The following is a 19,211-nucleotide window of genomic DNA, read 5'->3' as shown; positions in this document are numbered from 1 at the left end:
ATAGAAAGGATGTTATATAGGAGTTGCTGCTACATTACACAAAAGTTCAGCTGTTTCTGGGGCAGAAGGAGACGCTGTCGTGTGCTCTGGCGTGTATCTTGTAGCGCTTTGTACATGAAAGAAGGTGCTATCTTAGGAGAAATCCTTCCTCGATGTTTTGTCACTACCTTGACAACGTTCACACCCCAGATGCTGCAAAAACAAGACATAGAGGCTTCAGATTTTCCCTCTGAGGTCTCATGATTTGTCCTCGCTCTGTCACTCGGCGCCACGCTTAAACAACACCTCATAACACCGCGGAGAAGGAGGTGATGGTTTGTTGATCCGACTCCAGGGGTCAAGTTGGACGTCAAGTTTGTGATGGCAGCACCAACAGCTGCCCGCTCTAATTACTGTATGTAAATGACAACAGCACTGCCACAGCCAGCCTCTCTGGTGCCGGGTAATTAATTTCATATCTGCAGATCAGAAATGTCTGTCCTGAGGTGCTTGTACACCAGCGCGGAATACAAAGGTAGCTCCACCCTCTGCAGGGGTTGTATTCAATTTGCTCACAGCGGGAATCTTATCACTGTCGAAAGGGGAAGTTTAGATTGGAAATATGCACACATACACACATAAATTAACATACAGTTCAATCAGATAAACAAGCAGAACAAAAGCAGAAACATAGAAAGCTCCGTCACCGTGCTGTTTGTGTTAATTATGTGATTTATATAAATATTTCTATCTCGTACATTTCAGGTTTAAAAAGGTCACTAAATAAAAAGATTACAATGCATTATTACAAATCCTGCCTGCATTGTATTAATGAATGGAATATATTACTCACTCACTTTGTTTATGTCTAGATTTGCAGTGTGGATAAGGGAAATATCACCCGAAAAGGAATTAATGAAGGAAAATGACTAAATCTTTTGGGACAATTTAACCCAAATTACCGATTTATGTTCAGAAAGTTCATGCAGGCAGCTTGTTTGAGTTTGATCTATCCTTATATAACATGTTCTGGAGAAAAAAACAGGAAGGCATTTGTATGAAAATTGCCAAAGTGGGAGGAAGAGTCCCAGAGCGAGGGCAGGGAGAGATGATGCACTCGTCTGATATGTTAGCCTCCCCTCCAGGAAGTTGCTAACAACAGCTATTTTGTGGTCCATATAATCAGCTCAAATTGACTCTCGCCCAGAGAAAAAAACAACAGCCCTGCCAGGAAGTTACAGTTCATTTGTATTTTTTTCTTCAGTAATTTCCACCTTTTGCTGGTGCTTTAAATCAGATGTTTTTTTCAGCTGAAGGACCCTCTGTCAGGATTCATGGCTGCTTGATGAATTCACACAAGGTGTGATTGAAATGATCGAACCCTTGACCTTGTGCGCTCTCTCCCTCCTGCCTGACACTCGCTGCGAATCACTCAGTCTGAGAAGCCTGCGTATCCAGCTGTGTAAGCACCTGTGTAACCGTAACTGGTCATGGCGAGGCTGTCGCTTCCTATGTTTTCTTCTGTGTCTCGTTCATGAGATGTGGGGTTCACTTTGTGTCAGTGAGAATCTTAGACGCTGCTTTGCAGTGATGGCGCAACTGTATGTGATTTATAAAAGCACATTTTTCCACTCACGGTTACTAAAATAACACAACAAGTGTTCACAAGTGCTAATAGGGCGATGCGCCAAGTGGAGTATTACATGATACCTCTGGTTTCTTAGAAGTTGGTTAAACATACCAAGAGGTTAGCAGTGTTTTCCAAGCTACTTCTAATGTGTATTGAGCTAAGCTATCAGCTACACTAGCTTAAAGAACCTTCTCTCTAGCTAACACCCAGAGAAATGTAGCAAGGGAAGCTACAGCAACACAACAAAATTAGCTTACAACATTGAAGCTGTTTGCTAACGTTATTAGCTTTATCTACATATAGCCTATTTAAAGACAACAATTTTAACTTACAACTATTGGTTTTTCAGAGACTTACATTTTTGTTGTACAACCTGTTGCTGAATGTTAGGAACTTATCTTTTTAACATTCGCTCTGTTAGCTAATTTTCCCCACCTTCTAAAATGCAGAAAATGTAGCTAGTGTGGATGCAACCACACTTCTTAATCAAAAAAAGAGTTAAGCTACTGAAAGCTTATTTGATCCATAAAACAGTGATGCTACCGCTGCGCTACAGAGAAATGTAGCCAAAATAGTTACACAGCTACTTGTAGCGCCGCAACCTTTAGCACGGCTTCTGCCCAACGCTGAAGGTTAGCCAAACTTAGAGCGAAGGCGAACAGTAGTATCATGACACAGTCTGTTTGCTTGCTGCACCATTATTTTTGTTTAATTTTGACCTTTCCTGTACCATAATGAATGCACAAAGTTCTTGTGTCGCAGTGGGGGTTTATTACCAACATTACACTCACTTTATCACCTACTATTGCCTTTTTTATAACCTGCACACTGTTACTTTAGTGTTTCCATAATTCTTATGGCACTACGAAAACAAGACTCCTTTAAATTAAAGTTACTATAATGAAATCCCAGGTCTGCATTTATAAAGTGTGCTGGACTAGCTTAATCAAAAGTGTGCACTGCCTCCATCCATTTTTTAATCCTGTATTCCCGGCCATACATCACAGCTCTTCAGCTCAGTCGAGCTCCAGTCCTGGTGTAAAGGTCAGTAGCTCCAGGCTGTCCGTCTGTTGGCCTGCATCTCCCTCTTTTTCTCTGCTTCTTGAATGCCTAAATAAGAAAGGTTAGTAGACTCAGCTGCTCTTTCTTGAAAGGTCATGTCGGAGAGCAGACATGGAGCTTCCAGGATAGTCTTATCAGTGTTATTTGTGTGCTAGTTAGCTCTGGCAACAGGTACTGTGTGTTTTGGTGTCCTTTGAATATCTCTACTGGCTGCTCAGGCGTATTTTGGGATAAGTAATAGTTAGGCCTTCTGAGAATTACTGGACACAGTTCTTTGTGTGTTTGCAGGCACATGTCCAGATGATTGTGGGGAAGCTTTGCAGCCAGCCTTGATTATTAGCCAGTGCATACACTGGTGCAGGGAGGCTGTTGAGTGGTCCCATTAAAACTTAAGATTCAGCTCATCGAGGGAGACAGCTGCGCGGAGGGGAGAGTGTGAGAATGAGCTCTGGTTTAGTGTCTCTGAAGGAAATAATGATTTGCTATTTGTTTAGAGGCAGCTGTAAACCACATTGCACCATCCCCAGTGAATCAAGTCTCTATAGTATGAGCCATTTATGGTGACATATATATTATCCAATTCAAGCTAAATCAAGCAAAGCTAATTTCATTATGTCATTACACCGTAATGGCATGCAGATGAGGATGTTGTTGACCTGGCTTAGCCTTGGCATGTCAGTCAGAGTGGAGGGCAATTAAAGTGGCCCCGCGCTCCCTGAGATATAGAGCACAATTGAGCACAAGAAAGGAGGTGGGATCAAGATAAATTTAAAAGAGCGGGGAGCACAGAGAGAATATGAAAATGAGAGACAAAGAAAGTGGAAATGCCACCCTTCAGGGATCAACCCGAGGAGGAAATGCGACAGAACGAGAGTGAGAGAGAGAGAGAGAGGGAATTGAGTGGATTGGATGTGAACTGGAAAAGATGGAGCAAGAAAGTAGGAGAAAGCGTGGAGTTGAAGTGAGGGAAGGACCTAAATATAGACATGGAAATCAGAAGAGAACAGCTGCCTCCTTCCCTCAAGAGATACATTAAAATCAGGTCTGGGTGGCCAGAGGGGAGAACGGGAGAACCTACTCCACCGGCCAATTAGGCGCACGGAGCTCTGCACTGTTCTAATAGAACCATCAGTGTGGCCCCTTCGGCCCTTCCAGTCCCACCGGACGTGTCGGAGCAGCCACTGACGCAGGGCTTATAGGCAGAGGGATCCCCGGACTGCTGTAACTTTGTGTATGTGCTAATACTGCTGCAGAGGAAAAAAGAGAGGCAGAAAGAACACTTTGTTTCTGATATTTAGCTCCCAGCCTGATGAGTAAAGTTGAAAACAAATCGATCTGATACCAGCACCAGACTTGAAAAGCAACAGCTGTATGCTGCTAACCCTGTAAGGATGTGATGCTTGGTTTTGAGAACATGTGACAGAATGTTATTCTATTATGTAGTTTGACAGTCAGTCATATCTGAGGAACAACATGAATACATAAATCATAAATTAGAATTCTGTATGGAGAAGATTTGTTTGACACATCTCTCTCACTTGTGTCTCTTTAAGACCACTGAAGAGGCACTGCTTTCTAATGTAAAGCCGCCTTATTCAGTGTCTCAGCAGTTTATTAAATGGGTCAGTTTGTTTTTGAGAGGAAGAGACCTCCGCCGATCATTTCGGCTCCCGTCAAAAACCTGGGGAATGATTAACGATAAGGAATGTTAACCAAAAAAACAAGAGCGCCTGCATGCATACTGCAACAACGTTAGTGGCAGCTCGACTTGCAGCACCTCAGACCTCGTGTGTCTGCAGAAGCATCGGAGAATAAGCGATTTTTAAGCACAGACTGTATAAATAATGGAAGTAGCCACCGTGTTTGGCATTTGGCCGCCTCCATGTTGGTTTTGTGGAGCCAGGAGTGACCATATTTGGACGAGAGGGTGGCGCTGCAGAGGAGTGACAGTTTTATTTGCTCTCATAAAATGACCAGAAATCAGTGGGTAAGAGGAAATGATTTCTGGTGGGTAAATAAATTACAATAACGTATCTATTTTTTTACCATTTTGCCTCATATTTATAGGACAGCTGAAGAGAGACAGGAAATATTGGGAGAAGAGAGAGGGGGATGACATGCAGCAAAGAGCCAAGGCAAGAGTCGAGCCTGCGGCCGCTGCGTCGAGGTCTTTGGCCTCTGTACGTGGGGCACCTACCAACTGAGCTAAACTAGCGCCCCACATCTTACTCTTTAAAGTACTTATTCTGTCATCTTAACTGTGCAGATATGTAAGAAAAGTTGCTCAAAATAAATCGACAATATGTACTTTATATCTTGCAGTACAATTCAAACTAATTTGTTTTATGATGTATTCATGTTTCATAGTTCTCAATGAAAGTCTAGTTGATAACACGTTTTGGAAGCACCCATAATCCCCAGGGGGATGTTTAGCACTTTGCCATAACAAATCTCATGTTTTGTCAGAAGCAGATCATTTGGAGAACAAACTAACAGATTATATTTTCAGGGATGAGCACAGAACTGACAACAAGTGAGCGTTTCCCCGGAGTGTGACACATCTACTGCAGTAATGAACCCAAATTATACACTCATACATTCATTTTGTGCAGAACCTCACTCGAAAAATCATCATCACCACCATTTCAGCATGCCGGTTAACCATTAACTTCTCTTTGTGGCCGGCACAAAAGAAGTAAAATGTATCACAGGGGGTTGCATGTCACCCAACTGTGTGAGTGAGAAAAACGAGAAAAAGTAAGTGATTTAAAGAGAGGAAGTAATAAAGCGAGCGAGGGGCGGGCGCAGGAGAACGGTAAATCGTTGGCAGATCATGCCTCATGCAAAACTTTCATGAATAAAACATACTCCAAGGCTCCCGTAGCTCGGATCCATTTTTCCTCCGTTTGCCTCCTCTTCTCCTCTCTATCTCTCGCACGCATGATTAACCTCGGGAGGCCTTAATCAACACTGGAAATGACCCGTGCTCCTTGACTTACCTCTCTGCACCTCTCCTTCCCTCCTTCACCTCATCCTCTCTCCTCTCAACACGTCCTTCACCGCGCCGCTGTGAGCGATGGGGTTTGCCTCACCTGCTCAACCTGCGGACGAGCCGCGATTTGAGGGTTTGTTTATCTTACCTGTGCAGTCATTAAGCGGAGGAAGGAAGAAAAACAAATTGCGGCTGAATGGGATCAAATGCATTAACAGCGAAGGTCTCAAACAGAATTAATAAATATCTCTTTCTTTCTTTATATATGTTTTCTTTTTTTCACTCTTATGATCCTGTCCTGGGGGGACGCTGGTTTAAGACGGGAGAGTTAGCTGGGGTTGAATAATCTTTCTTACCTAAGCCTTTATTCACACAGTCTTTAAAACCTGTCCTCGGGGGATGGGGACAGGGATAGATTTATGGTTAGTATTATTTACTTGCTTACAGCCCCCTTCAAACACACACTAAAAACACACAACTGTAAGAGCTGTCCAGGGTGCTGAAAACTAGCAGGCAGCTACTGAGGACCTATCCATGGTGCTGAAATCTTGCTCTGCTGGGTTTCACAGGTTCATATAACTCTTGTTTGTGTCTGTTTCTCTCATTGAATGCAGGCGTGACGCACACATACATCCACACAAGAGTCCATTGGGAGCATTTTTTAATTGGTCCTCCCTGCGTAGCTGAGGTTTCAGGGTTGGTACCACAGGCTAAATGCCCCCTGTGCTTTCTTTGTTGGGGTCCAATTTAGCACGCAGCAGTGGCCGGCAATCCGCCCTGAACATTTTCTTTTTAATTACGGAGTTAAGCATTGTAGAAAGACGTAAACTCGGTTTTATCTCTGTGTCCTGTAGTGTGATGACGAGCTGATTTGCTCCTCCGCACACAGGAAAGCATTGTCTTTATTTTATTACATTTTTAAGAGCCAGCTGGATAAAAACTATTTTAATTTATAGTCAGCTTTCATAGTTTTGGTTTTATATGATCATTTTTGTGCTGGATTTACATCTATTAAGTGAATTTAATTAAAAGAACAACCGAACAAATCAAGCAATCAAAACTGTGCCATCTGCCTCACTCTGCGTCCTTCTCCCTCCCTCCTCCGTGGTACCTCCTCCTCTCCTCTAACGTGTCTCTCCTATGTGTCATGTTGCAGGCATCAGCGGTCAGTACCCCCTGGTTCAGAATATGACGGTGACAGAGGGTGGGACGGCGAACCTGACCTGCCGTGTGGAGTATAATGACAACACCTCCCTCCAGTGGTCAAACCCAGCACAGCAGACCCTCTTTTTTGGGGACAAGAAAGGTAAGATTGACAGACAGACAGGCAGCAGCAGCAGCCACACAGCAGATGCAGTCTTACTAAGTATTCCCTGTGTTCGGTTTGTGGAGGGTGAGAAATGCACAAAGCACACAAAGGCAGGAGGGTGTTTTTTTTTTTTAGTTAAGTTTGGAGAGCAACCTGAAAACTCCCTCCATATTCCTGTGTGTTTGTCACTTGAATAAGCTGCTGTCTTTGTTGTGTCAGAGCATCTGTGCCACTTTTCATGTGCCCGTGTTTTCACAGCGAGTGCGCTCACAGTACACAGAGGAAGAGGCACACTTTAAAGCCGCTTCCTCCTGGGATGGATAGTATGTGGCTATTATTGTTTTTTACTTTATCCCTCACCCTTAAACACACGCAGAAACACACACAGAAACCTCTCTGCTAAGAAAAGCACTTGGTTGTGAGAAGAGAAACGGCCCCCTCTCTTCTGATTTATTTGCCTGAAACGGGCTAACCAGAGGTGAGCATCACCTGCCATAAACAATTTAGAGACTTTAATGTTTCTGTTTGTTTGTTTCTTGGTGTGCAGTCCATTTCCCCTCTGTGTCAGAACTGTTTGTTGTATATATTTGATAGTTCATAAGTAGAAAAGGGTGTACAAATTCGGTTGACTTTAGAGAGGATTAACCTGCTGGGGATAGCTGAACCAGCCTGGTGACTGCTGTCATTGATTTCTAGTTATCTTAAACACAATCAGTGTAAACCTTGAAGAACGTTAACATTCCTAAGTCCTTATTTTTCTACACTTTTTTATATGAATCAAAACATATTTTTCCGATTTGAATCGATTCTCATTTGAATGACACAATATCAATTAATTACTTTATATAAAGTCCCGAGATCGATCTTCTGTGTAAAAAAGCTTAGGTGTCTGATCACTCACGTTTCTGAGTGCCCCTGAACGCAGCACGACTCAGCTCATCTCCCCTGCAGTGAGGGAGACATGCCCGGACTTGTTTACTGCTCCAACTACAGAGACATCACTGATTGCCGACGGACTCTTTTTGTCGTGTGTGTCCATTAATATGTAAGTTTGTTTTGCTCTGACGTTTATGTTACTCTCTGTTAGCGTCGGCTTTGGCCGCGAGTGTATTTTCGGCGTGTTGTTATACAATATGCTTGTCCCAGTAACTCCTGTTACTAGTCTCGTTTGGTTTTGTTCTTCGCGCTGTGAGATCTCGTGGCCAAATCTCGCACAAGTTGAAGCCCAGTTCCATTAATCAAAACCATGAGCCTGATGTACAGACAACAAATCTGAAACTGACAATAAGCTGTCTAATTCATAAAATAGTTAATATTGAGTTGACTGCTGTGTGTATAAAAAGTACATGATGTAACTTCTTTGGGGTCAATTCATATTGTAAACATTAAACATTTTGATAATGCACCAGGTAAGAGGTGCATTAGTATTGTAACTGAAATACCCCTAATGAAAAATCCGATCGGAAATCAAATCGGGACCTTGTGAATCGGAACCGAATCGAACTGAGAAATCCTTATCGATACCCAGCCCGAGTCAAATCAAATTAGATCACCAGAAACAGAAACAGGCCACACGCTGTCAAAGTCGACCATCCTGCTCCTGCTGCGCAAATAACCTTCATGACAATCCTGCGGTACTTAGCTGTTACTGCCTCCAGCACGCACAGTACAGGATGAATTAAATGTCTGCAGAAAGAACACAGACAATCACATGAGCCTTGGATTGTACAGTATCATGGCCTTGTGTATAATAGATGGCATGAGAACATTTAATTGGTACTTATAATCAGCGGTCCACTTTCACAGTTAGTGGCTAGACTCTAACTGATGCAATCAGGTATATGTAGGTAACATTTTTCAATGCATTTTGACGGGCTATAGATCTAAATGAAGACAATATAAGCACATTATTATAAGTTAATGTAGTATATTATTATTATAAGTTAAAAATATTTAGCATACAGTGTTATCTAATAGTACGGAGAGAAAAATATCAATAATGAATGATATATTTCCCTGAAATGATGTAAGACTAAAGACTGGAGATTTTCTAATTCAATACTAAAGATGCCAAGTGGGACATATTCCACTAGTGTTTCAGAAAGTTATAATAAGTATTAACAATCATTATAAGCTGAAGTAAGAGGATTTTGTAATGCAGGACTTCATCAACCTCACGGCCCACTTCCTGAGAGAAAACAGCCTGAGTGTAACGTGCTCTGCAGAAACCACTCCGAGCTCTCTATAATGATAATAATAATAAACCGTTTATGTGCCGGAGACCTGCACGGACCTGCGCTGAAATCCTCCCTGTTATCTTTGCACACATTCGCAGACACAGTAACAACAATTACAAGCACACAAATTGTGGGTGCGGCACAAAGACAGCGAGGTTTTAATGGCTAATAAGTACAAAGCGTTTATTCCTGACCTTTCACACCCTCTTCAGCAAAGTCCCCATAAAGAGGATTCATGGGTGTTATTTTGTTGGTTCTCTCCGGCTGAAGTGATTGCACCCTGCGCGTCTCTCGGCTGTATTAGTGGAGTGTAATAGAGTATGAATCACACCCTCTTGTAAGTGTCTGGATTAAGCACATATGGGATTTACACAGGCGTCCTCCAAACACTGTGGACCGTGCGCGCGCGCGTGTGTCTGTGTTTGCATGTATTTTTGCATACAGTAAGTGAAGTCATGCATGTGCAAAGCGTTCCAATTTTCGACCGTTCACATTTTCACTTACCTCCCTTTTTCTGGGAAGAAAAGCGGTAAAAAGCTGCATTGAACATCAAATTCAGCAGTTGATGTTCTCTGCAGGTTGTTCTATATCACACCAGGGGTCGGACTTGGGGGTCTATTTCATGGCATTTTCACTGCAGAGCTCCGAGATTGGAAATGAAAAAGCAGCCAAGGAGTCTTTTATTATAAGAAAAGCAAAGGGATACTACTGAGGCCCCGGAATTTCATTGCTGTTTTGGATAGTGTGTGCGCGCGTGTGTGAGTGTGTGTGTGCGCATCGGGAGTTGTCTTGCTGAACGTGGCAGATTCAGATGCACATGCAGATGGGAGCGCTGAGATGGAGAGTGTTTCCAAAGTGCCACTGGCAGTGTGAGAAAGGAGAGATGTCTCAGCTGCAGACGCCTTTGAGCACAGTAGGTTTCAGATTAATTTTCCGTGCTGCCTGTTGGGAGGGAGAAGACGGGGATTAGGGCAAACACACAGTTGCTCAGAAATACAACCTAAACTCACCAACTTTTGCAATACTTTTCTCTGCAGTCGCTTGAAAAATAACATGTTTTTTTTCTTCATGCAGACAAACAAGAAATTATTTTTTAAATCCACCATTTTTCAGATCACTGGTTGACTCTGCAAAACAGTTTGTAAACACATCACAAGTTCTAAGATGATAAAAAAAAAAGTTGTACTTGGAAGTCAGAAATGGACAATGACCCGTGATTAGGAATAGTGTCTTTTTGATCTGTCTAATTTAGTGATGCACAATACTGGATGGCCTATTTCGATACCGATATATTAGCCACATGTTTTTATTCCACTTAATTGCAGAGAACATCAAGTCTCCCCTGTAGTGGAAATGATATAACGCCTTCTCTTATTGTAGTGGTCAAAAACTGCCGTACCGCACACATCGTGCGCTCTTTTTCCCCCTTGATGGAAGAGACAGAAGGTCATGTGTCTGATCACTCACGTTTCTGAGCGCACCTGAATGCAGCATCCACCCCAAGACACTGCAGTGCGGGAGGCATGCCCGGGCTTGTTTGCTGCACCTGCTACGGAGACATCAGTGATCGCCGACGGACTCTTTTTATCGTGTGTGCGTCCATGAATAAGTAAGTTAGTTTTGCACTGATGTTTATGTTACTCTCTGTTAGCGTCGGCTTTGGACGAGTGTATTGTCGGCGTGTTTGATGTTGTTAAGTCCAGTAAGATGACGAGAATGTGAGCTAACTCTTGTGAAAGTTGTTTAACTTCTCTTCACTGCCTGAGACTTTTCAGTCTGTAGATACCAATAACGTGCTGATAAGATCGTGTATCCCTAGTCTAATTATTTCTCTCCTGGTAGAGACGAATTCGTCCAAGTCTAATTAAAAATAAAAGCATAAAAATCTAAACTTTCCCCTTGGATCCGATCTATATTGCAGACTTTTGTGTACGCAGCTGAATCTGTAATTTTCGCTGTCTAATTCAACAGATTGTTGTTTGTGGGTGTGCGCTGCGTCTCAGTGAGTGTCACTTCCATCCTCTATTAAAGCCAGCCACTGAGCATTAGCATAAACATATTGGTTTCACAAAGACAAATGCAGCAGCTGACTCCATTAAAGCCCTCTGAGTGGTGCCGGTTTGTGCGGCTGCTGTTGTTTAATGTCAGAGCTGAGGCTCACCTCGAAGACGTTTAGTCAGATGAAAGAGACTCCTCTTGTCTTCCGTCCTCTCAAAGGCGCTCCGATGCGCTGTGAAGAGTTGTTTGAATTTCCAATAAGTCATTGTCCCCCGAAAGTAGCCAATTTTGTCCTTTCCATCACTCACCACTGAGGGAGTTAAGCTGTGATTCGACAGCAACAGAGAGATGAGCGCTGGGCGAGAGGGATTCTTCCCTTTATACCTTTCAAAGGGGCTAATATCGTTTAACAAATTGCTCTTTTGGTTTCATGTAATTCAAGACTGGATAATAGCTTTTATTTCCTGGATGGAGAAATCTCGCAATGAAGCGTAATTACAAATCCTTCGTTATTCCCATACTAGAAAGAACCTATGTGTAATTACTTTCCTGGTGCCATTCGCAGGCCTATTTAGTGGACTCGTCATGTGTGAGCACTGGCTAAAGTATGACATTTAGACCATTTGTTTAACATGGTTACTGTCATTTGCCAAACCCCTTTTCATCCAGTTTCCTTTCCAACACCCACATCTGGTTTTCACTCCTACTCTCGTTTCATCCCTCTTTCTTTCCTGGAATTATCTGTCCGCCCCTGCCGTACAGTCTGCCAGGATCCTATTTACCTGTCTTTAGAAGCAGCATAAAGTACAATGCAGCAACATTTGGTTGGTCTGAAGATGAAAGATGCTGGATGAGTCTCAGGTAGGGTGTCAGATGTGACTTAATTATCAGTGTGACATCGGGGTGTGGCTCCTTTTGTCAGAGCAGAGACAATCAGGGTGCTCGGTGGGATAAAGCAGACACTGCTGGCCTCGTGGTAGTGGGGTACTTCTTTCCTCGGTTCAAGAAGAGATTGATTTTTTCTAATTGATTGCATTTAATTCACTTTCTGATGTAAGGAAATAATTTCAAGACTGGTTGGACGTGCACATGTACCGACAACTCTTCCCATTCTTGCATTATCCAACAATAATTTCTGTTCTCAGAGTTAAAGGAATCAAACTACAATAAATATAGAAGAAACAAGTCTTGTTCATTTTTATATTACATTTGAGATATGGGCCAACAGCTTTTACTTTGAAGCCCTCTTGAAGATATAATGTGTAAATAAATGTCTGTTAAGTCACTATCTATCGCTGAATGAGGTAACACAATGGTGATTGAGCCTATGGCCCACTGATGAAAGCCGCTGCATTTGCAGTATATAGTATAATGATGGACTGGGTGTCTGTGGCGACTTAAGTGGGAAAAATCACAAGTGGCGCCCAGTTAGTGTCGCGTTTTCCGTCACCCAGCAGTGGTTGGTCTGCCAGAGAGGGTAGGCGGAGCTAAGCAGCTGCTTTTCCGGTCTCTGCAAGTGTTGCGAGTAAACAGTAATCTACTATGGCTGAACAAACACAGAAAAGATTGATGACTACAGATACAACTTCAAAAAGAAGTGAAAATCCAAAGAAAAAGAAACAAATTCCATATCTGGGAAGTGTGCTCCCGCAATTACCGTTTATCACCATTGGTGCTGCCAAAGAGAACGAAACTGAGATCTTAAAGATTATCACTTGAACTCCCAAATGTAATATCAATTTGACATTTCTTCCACATAACCTTTTTATAATGTGCATGATTCAGTTAATTTAAGACAATATTCTTCCACTGAATATTAACCCTTATGCTGATGATACCTCTCTCTGTGTATCTGAATGACAGTTTAGTGATGAATCATGTAAATGCGGGCAGCAGTGTTTAGCTCCAGCCCTCTGCTGAGCATGAACAGGATAAGTTTTACAGATAATGGATGGATGGATGGGTGATCCAAATGCAATGAATATGGATTGATGTTATAAAGTTTCATTCAAACTAAGTACTTGATTGATTTTTAAAATGTTTGCAGATAAATGCAGATTTTGAGGCCACATCTCTGGTGTTGAGTTGGTCATGCTTTTATTGAGAAGCCATGAAAAGGGGACTTTAAGCTCTGATATGATGATGTTTGCTAAGTTACCAAAGAGCATTCTGTACCTGTGGTGGACATTTCTGCTCTTGCTTTCCCGTCTGCACATTGATTGAATCTGTTTAAACATTAAGATTAGCGTTCTGGGTGAACAGCTAAGGGCCAACTGCTGGTTTTTAGGCTCCCGAGCTGCTGAATATGAATCTATTCGGGTCCTCAGATGTCAAATATTCAGCTGTCGGAATCAATTTGCTGGCTGTGTGAGTGTGTGTTTGTAAGCGCACATATACGTGTGTGCATGGGGAATGTCAAGCATTCCACCTCCCCAGTATACAACTACGAAAGCTTTGATGCATTCAGAGTATCTGTGCCTGAGCAATTTAGGGGATAGGCTTTTAAAAGTTTTCCAAAGTAAATAACAAAATAAGAAATGCATGACAGACTTTTTATTTAACAGATAGCAGAACTTTGTCTCCAAACTTAATCTTAACACCAAAGTTAAACTTTTGAGACAGCTGTCTGGGTTTTTTTTGTCTTTTTATTTCCTGGAAGAGTGCCTCTATGAAACATCCTTTCATATCAGTCTGAAGATTGGTACGGTGTTCTCTCTGATAGAAAAAACTTGACTGTAAATCTCCAAAGATCCCTAACAAGTCCCCTCTCTCCGAGACAAGGACCATAAAACATGAGTAGAAGGAAAAGAGGAAAAAGGTAGACGGAGAGGAGGCCTTGGTGGGATAAAGGAGAGGAATTAAGGAGGCATTTTATGTGCGCTTTCAGATGCGGTTATCACCTCTGAAAGACACGGGCAAACTTTTCTTTGACCTTGAGCATTCTTCTGTTTTTCTTGCCTCTATTTGCACATGTTTTTGCAGTTGTTCTGTCTTGTGTTTTCTGTGTGCTTACAGTTGCAGACGGGTACAATAATTAAAAGCAGGGATCTGTATAGTCGTCTCTGAATGCATGTGTTGCCAGCGGATCAGAGAAACCGGTGTCAGGCGAATGTCAGCTTTGTTTCTCCTGCTGTGAAACTGCAGAAAGAGGAGCGCGTTAGAAATAGACTACACTGTCAAATGAAGCAATAGATCCAGTTATTACTGCCATTATTAGGAGAGCCACTTATCATACGTGAGGTGTGGAGAGAAAGACCCGAGGCCAACGGGAATAATTAGCTCTCACTTAGTGGCAGCCTTATTCTTTCTGGGAGAACGTTCTGGAGCAAAGACGAGACTGTAAAGACGATGTGTGCAAGAAACATTAAGATGTGGCTCTTCAAATATTACCCGCTCTTTCAAAAGCTTTCAAAGTCGTTTTAAAGGATACCCCAGAAAAACATGAAACTCCTTATAGACCCCGGTACCTGTTCTCCTCCCTGGCTGGAGGGGGAAAACGTCTCCCTATGCAAAATACAACCGGCTGCAGAGGCGAGAGCTGTCTCCTCGCTGACCTGCTTCTCACAAGGACTTAATGAAGTCGGGCCGGTGGAGGTGTCCCACTGAACTCAGCGTGGCAGCAAGAAACTGATGAAAGAAAATCATTTCTGTCACAGGAAAAAAAAATCTCCACAACCCAATTACTGTATGGAGTGAGGCACATTTTATACCCTAAAAGGCCGCTGTAGCCGCGGATAGGTAGAACAGGTAATAGAGGCTGAGGGACGCCTGAGATACAGAATATACATTAAGCTATTCAGTAAACATTGCATTCTGTTGCTCCTCTCTATCACACACACACGCACGCACAGACGCAGACAAACGGGAGTCCCCTGATGGGTTGTTGACAAGAAAAAGAGAACAGACACATCCAGACACGGCAGCTGAAGGTATATTCTGAAATTTGCACTTTTCTCATTATAAAACTGTGTCACCTGAATGAGCAAACACCTGCCAAGGTTCGATACTAATACATGCTGTCTCCGGGTAGATGAAGGGACAGGGGGGGAGGGAGGAGGGAGAGGAGAAGGAGGAGGCCAGCGGAGGGGGTGGGGGAGGAAAGGGCAGGAGGGGAAATAGAAAAGGGAAATAAAGGAATTGACAGGTGCAAACATGATCGTCTGATAGAAAGAGAGTTTAGAGGCGTGAATATTTGCTCTTAATTGCACTCTGTATGCCTATACAATAAACTGATTGTTAAGGTGCAAATGCTATTACCTTACACACACATATGCACATGCACACACATACCACACCATGCAGAAGTGCCTAATATTAAGCTATTTTAGATGTGGATATATGTGCAGCATGCTTATAAAGATAGATTATGTAGCTGCTGAGCTGCAGCCATCGTCACAGTGATGTGCGTAATGTTAGGAAGGTTTTGGAAACATCACTAAATGATCACCTGCGTGTGATAACGGACGTTCCTGATGTTGCGCTGGAAAAACTTTAGGATTAGAAAGTCGCTTTTACAGCTGTAGTTTGGTTCGCTGGTCCGAAGAAAAGCTGCTTGTCTATGCACTGCGCGTGTTACTGGAGGCTACCTCTAGAGGGCACACCAGAGAGCTCAGGCAGTATGCAACTACCATATGTGCGGGATGTAGTCTACAGACATAGGACATAGCGACACTGGAGGAGGTTACTATTGTGCACACTCAGTTTCTCTAACATGTTCCTGCGTGCATGGATGTAACGCTCCCGGACTTGTTTCCATTTAGTTTTGCAGGTTTCCACGTCAGCCTCTCAAATTAAACGTATCTGTTACCAGCTATTTTTACAGGCATGTTTGTCGCTGTGCAGTGGCAATGACACATCGTAAAAATGTGGATATTGCGGACTTGGTTTATCAGCCTGTCTTCAGAAATTTCTGCCATTGTTTTTCCTGCTGCTGTGTCGACCCTGTCACATCCCCTCCGCCACTACACTGCCCTTATGGTTCGTGTACATACTGCATCTCGCGTACAGTGAATATTTGAGGATGCGCACAGCCGACGCTCCAAACAGACGCAGGGAACGCAGGGCAGCCATCATGCGCACACGAATGTGTATTTAAAAACAAGTATATCTCCGGCCTTAGGCATTGTGGGGGTGCAAAAATGTTAGGGTAACTAAAAGGAACTGACCTGGTTGGATGGTGCATACAAGAAGAATATTGGAAACAAACATTTACATAAAGTATAAAGTGAAAAAATATGTCAGTTTTTAAAGTGAAAACGATTTGCATCTGCGTGAATGTGTAAAATATTCAAAGCATCCAGCTTCAAAGAGCAGTAGTGATCATTATGAAATAAACACTAACAGCATCAACTGCCATGTCCGACTGTGTCACACTCAGATTTGGATACTTTAGAGAAGCGGAGGAGAAAGATTCAGTCGCATTTCCGTTGGTGTGCTTGTGTTACATTCCACGGTTGTTAAATATCTTGGACACAGTGCACTATGTAATTAAATACTAATAATAATCAGGATATTATCTGTAGTTGGTAAAAAAGAAGTTGCTGAACCTAAAGTGGGAGAGAGTGACCCTAAAGAAGAGGACATGAACGATGGAAGTTGCCCTACATACTTTGTTTTCATTAACCTGCTGCTCATTTAACGGTTCAAAGATTATGACTGAATGTAACATCACATTTAAACATTTGTATAATGACTGAACGTCTTCCCTCAGAATAAAAATGTCACTTTTAATCAAAAAGAAACACGACCTCTTTGACCCTCTCTCCGCTCTGCTTCTCTCAGTCTCGGTCTTCCTTTTCAAAGACGCGTTTTTCTTCTCATCCTCCACAGATTTCTTTAAAAAAAAAGAGAGATCGCCGACACTTCCTGTTCTCTTCTGTCCCTCTCTGAATATTCTGTTTGGGAACAAAGAGTCTTTGTGGCCGCTTACGCTCAGTTATCTGAGCGGTCATGATGCATTCAGGGGAACGTCAACACGGACGTCTCCTCCGAGCCGACGGTCATCTGCACTCGTAATAAGATGAGAAATCTTTCCGCCCCCTCCGGGTTTCTGAATATCAAATCGCATCTGCTTTGACAAACTGGTAATTGTCCCGTCTTGAGGTACTCTGTGCTGAGATTAAAGCAGTCGACACACAGGAGAACAGTAAGCTCCGTGTACTTTAAGAGTGGAAATAGGAAGAGGTGTGCAGAGCAGCTTTTGCAGAAACAAACTAAAATGTGCAGCTTTGCTTTCTTGCTCCGTTTAAGATGCACGGTAAGATGCAAAAAAAAAAAGAGGTTGTGCATTAAGTAAGTAGTTATTGTGGGATACAAGTTTACCCCTCTTTGATGTTGTCAACATTGCATCCTGCATGAATACATTCAGGACTGTTGGCACTAATGGGCTCTAATGGATGGTAGGCAGCTGCAGAGCTTTTGCAGGCACATAGCAGAGGAAACATTCCTCTCCTCCACTTCCTCCATCAATATCCAACCTTTCAGTAAGAGGAAGAAAATCGAATACTTCCTTAAAAAATGTGCCATATGTGCTGTATATACTGTATGTGTGTGCGCGTATATGCTCTTAGCTTTAGTCGGCTTTAAGATCTCTGTTTTCAAATCTCTCAAGTGTACCAATTAAAAACTCTCTTGTTTTAAATAAATCAAGTTTATTTAAGTGTATATGTCCGACTGAAATTAAATGAGACAAATAAGCTATTAAAAACATAAAGTATCTCTACCCGTTATATCAGGATTTCATGCTTTTGCACAACACCTTTCATGTGTCTAAATCCGGCCCTCCAGGGGGATCAGGATCATCCTCCTTTTTGGCACCCAGGCCTAAACTCTCCTGAGCTCCGCCCGGAACCACTGACAAAATGCAGGATAACACTTAAAGCATGATTGGATTACTTAATCCTGATTCGAATCTAAATGATCTTAAGATACTAAAAAAGCGGGAGTATTGAAATCCCGCTTTGTTATCTGTGCTGATTGCTGTGTCGTGCAGGGGATGACTGACAGGAACGAGCTTTTATTGAAACATGTCGCGTCGTCCGAGTCACCTTACAGTGAGGCCTTCTCATTATAAATGCAGTGTGATCACAGCCTTTAAAGTCCCTTTACCTGGCTTATAGAGCAAAAAGTCTGAATATTTTATTTACTTTTCAAAGCGCCACGTTAATGCATCGCCACTGCAAGCAAGCAGTGACAGTGAATGTGTTTTCTGACATTTGCCTGCTCTTATTTCCTCGCCCAAAGCAAATAAGTCACCGGTTGAAAGCAGCATTGTTAAACTTGTGCACACTCGCAGGTTAGAGCAGCTGCCGGAGTCGACAGAATGAGGTCTGAGGATGTAGGAGGAAGGAGAGAAGCTGAGAGACTGACAGAAAGAGAGACGGGGAGATACACGGAGACAAACAGAGCCTGTATCGGTGCAAATAATCTGCTCTTTGTCTCGGTTTGTTCTCTGATGAGACAACGTGTACACATCTGTGTGTATACATACTGCATGAACTATCACTTCAGGACAGGTCTCACCATTAACTGAGCTGGCAGTGCGTGAATCTAATTCGGTGGTCTTGCATTGATGGCCGTGTAGAAACGTTTTGTCGCCAGGGCCGAGCCTGAAGATATGTCATGTGCTCATATCAACGTGTCACGCCTGCTCAGGCTCCGTACACAGCATGTCGAGATAACCGGCGTTGCGAGGGACGGGGAAGGTACAGAACAAATGCAATAATAAACGAGAGAGAGCAGCTGTCGTTTAGCCAGACTGATTACAACTGCGCTGCCATTGACTGTAGGTGTTTAGCAAAGCAAAGCTATCCGTCCCCCCTGGCAGACGCACTGACATGAGATAGTGGCTGAGCTCCCTGACATTTCTCTACATTCGTCAGTTATGTGATCATTGCAGCAGTGCATGGACAGAAGGTGTGAAAATAATGCAGCTCATGTGCCCAACACCTTCTTTCATAGTCACCGCAAGGGCTACACATTTACGAGTCACTGACAAACTACTGC

The 19,211-nt window shown here is 42.8% G+C and overlaps 1 protein-coding gene across 1 annotated transcript in view; it reads left to right on the top strand.

Annotated features, from left to right (window-relative positions):
- Positions 1-19,211, top strand: part of cadm2a (cell adhesion molecule 2a) — a 234,210-nt gene that overhangs the window by 166,212 nt on the left and 48,787 nt on the right. The window contains exon 2 of the mRNA XM_069667970.1: positions 6,820-6,969. Coding sequence (XP_069524071.1) covers positions 6,820-6,969 — 150 coding nt within the window. The remainder of the gene's footprint in view (positions 1-6,819; positions 6,970-19,211) is intronic.

The sequence above is a fragment of the Semicossyphus pulcher genome, unplaced genomic scaffold (genome assembly GCF_022749685.1).
Source record: "Semicossyphus pulcher isolate SPU_LCO1_2020_fin unplaced genomic scaffold, fSemPul1.0.p SCAF_10, whole genome shotgun sequence".
Taxonomy (NCBI): Eukaryota; Metazoa; Chordata; class Actinopteri; order Labriformes; family Labridae; genus Semicossyphus; species Semicossyphus pulcher.
This window is presented reverse-complemented; position numbering and strand designations above follow the sequence as displayed.